Source organism: Spea bombifrons, chromosome 11, assembly GCF_027358695.1.
Source record: "Spea bombifrons isolate aSpeBom1 chromosome 11, aSpeBom1.2.pri, whole genome shotgun sequence".
In the NCBI taxonomy this organism is placed as follows: Eukaryota; Metazoa; Chordata; class Amphibia; order Anura; family Pelobatidae; genus Spea; species Spea bombifrons.
Window position 1 is genome coordinate 12,240,647 of NC_071097.1, and position 2,763 is coordinate 12,243,409.

Below are 2,763 nucleotides of genomic sequence, written 5' to 3' on the forward strand. Positions count from 1 at the left end.
ATACCAGCATTAAAAATACCCTGGGGTGTCTAGTTTTCAAAAATACATGGTTTGATGAGGTAAATTGCATTGCCCGGCGTCAAAGAAGTACCAAATAAATGAGTCAGAATTACCAGATTCCGGGAAAATATGGTTTTGAAATAACAAAACGCTACTTGTAATTATTGCCCAATAACTTGCAGAAAAAAACATAAAAACATTGGGTAGTTCTAAACTCAGGACAAATAGTAGAATCTATTTAGCAGGTTTTTTTTATTAGTTTTTGCAGATGAATAAAATATTTTTCAAATAAAAGTGAGAAAAAGTCCTTTTATTTAACAAAAACCCACCATATGTTATCATTTTTGTATAGTAAATTAGATGATATGGTAAAAATAATGGTATCTTAAGAAAGCCCTGCTTGTCCTGAAAAAAAAACTATGTATAATTGGAGTTAGTGCACAAAATGAGAAAGAAGGAAATTACAGCTAAACTGCAAAACTGAAAAATGTTAGCCTTTGTCCCACAGTGTACTACGAGTAAGGGGTTAAAAGGAAAACAAGTATTTCAAATTTTTCTTCCCAAATCCTTTGTTAATGTTTAAGTTTAAGCCACAGTACTTCCTTTTATAAACTTGCATTAGAACTGTAATAAGAGAAGAGCACCTGCCTCGAAACTTAGTCTACTTTTCTTTTAAATAATGAGTCACAATCCTTTCTGGGCATAAAACCACAGGAAAATACTATTTTTAGGAAGCCATTCCAATGTTCTATAGAGGATGAATTACCCTGTGTTGTAATATTTTTAATGATAAGACATTTTTTTCTATTTTAATTTAAATTGCTTAACTTTGAAACAATACATTATTTAACTTTAATAACATTGTTTGCAGCACATCATTGTTCAGATTTTGTATGACATACATTCACTTTTCCCAGTTAATAGTAAAAGAAGAACATTGCAAGGTGTGCATACCTGGGAACTCTCCGTGTTTGACCCGGAGATTGCCGGGTGAGCGCTGCTCCTCTAGTTCTCCGGGTCAAGACCTTAATCCTCCGGGTCGTGGGAGCGGGGTGTTGACACGCCCTGCTCCCCGCCCATTTTTTTCTTGAAATGGGGGTGTTTTCCGCTGCTGTCAGCGGGAACGCCCCTGATCTCAGTGGGATGCCGCTGACATCAGTGGGAACTCCCCCCACATCAGTGGGACCGCCCACCAACGCCAGCAGGACCACCCACTAACGTCAGCGGGACATCCCACCAACGTCAGCGGGACAGCCCGCTGACGTCAGTGTGCAGTCCTGACGGCGTCCAGCAAGGGAAGGCTCCGGGTAGCCGGAGCCGAGATGTTCCCAGGTATGAAGATGTGTTTTTATGCTGGAGTACTTATTCTAGTAAAATCCAGAAAATTAGGGGTCTTTTTCTACATAACCTTGATGTTTAGTGAATAGATCCCTATGTATTCAAAGATTTTCAGGCCTAGATAAATACAGTAAACATGACAAATTGTCCCCTTCCCCACAGAGATTCTAGTTTCTTGGAATAATAAACTTTATAATTTACTTAGATCTAGATGCAGACACCTCTACTTAATTATAAATCATCAATGACAATGGCCTTTAATAGTATCAAACCATATGAGAAAAACAACCTTGAAAAGTTTTACCTTTTCTGTTTACACATCCACTGGAGGATAAAAGCTTTTTTTCTAAATTTCGTAATCTTTCATTTCATCTGACTAAATCTAAGACATGAGTGTCCCGATAGGACTAACAATTTTTTTTCTGTCTTGTTTTCCAGGATCCTTTGTTTTGTCTTTCAACTCCAGCTTCTCAGGACCAGGAAACACAACCCAAGTCTCCAGGGACAACTTAACATTGTCATTATACTATCAACATTCCATGGCCATTGCAGCCATTATTATTCTGGCATATACATTCATCTTTCTTATGTGCATGATAGGCAATATGTCTGTGTGTTTCATTGTCCTGAAAAACAGGCAGATGCGCACCGTGACCAACATGTTCATTCTGAACTTAGCAATCAGTGACTTGCTGGTTGGGATCTTCTGCATGCCAACCACCTTGGTGGACAACCTGATTACAGGTAAGAGACCTTATATGGTGAGGCAATATGTGAAATATCCATAATCCAGTATGCTTTCATTTTTTGTCTTTGTAACCAGCCACTGGTTTGTGGCTGATATTGTTCACATGGACAAAGTCAACAGATTTCTAATATCCAATGTCATAGTCCTCAATTGTGTCTACAGAAATACATTAATATTGGTCTGTTTTAGACCTCTGGTAAATAAAAATATGTGCAGTACACACGTATGTAAATATAGAACCAAGACACTCTGCACATTCCTCCTTAGCTTGCTGGAATACAGCTTAAGACTTTTTTTGGTAAAGAATAAGATATACATTAGGTTGGTTTAGATAAAGGTGTTGCTCCACCTATTTTGTTGAATTTAACATATTTATAACTACATGCAATATTGGAAACAACATTCCTAATACTATTAAATGTTGAGACCCTTAAGAAAAATAAATGTTGCAGTATTCATAATTTGTGAGGAATACTTAATTGTCATATGATGCAAAACATGCTCTGGAATCTGTTCTAAAAGTTTCTGTGCTGTTTTTATGCATTCAAACCTGAAGATGGAAAGTGGTCTAATAATGTTTTGTCTTAGTGGAAAAGTACCCTGTTTAAAGAAGTTTAATAACAAAAAGTTGTATTTCCATACCTCAAATTACTTCCTGCCATCTTTCTCTCATAGTC

General features: G+C 37.0%; 1 protein-coding gene across 1 annotated transcript in view; it reads left to right on the top strand.

The window, feature by feature from the left end:
• Nucleotides 1-1,322: 1,322 nt before the first annotated feature.
• Nucleotides 1,323-2,763, top strand: part of NPFFR1 (neuropeptide FF receptor 1) — a 58,007-nt gene continuing 56,566 nt past the window's right edge. The window contains exons 1-2 of the mRNA XM_053449916.1: nt 1,323-1,332; nt 1,777-2,082. Of these exons, the coding sequence (XP_053305891.1) occupies nt 1,323-1,332; nt 1,777-2,082 (316 nt within the window). The remainder of the gene's footprint in view (nt 1,333-1,776; nt 2,083-2,763) is intronic.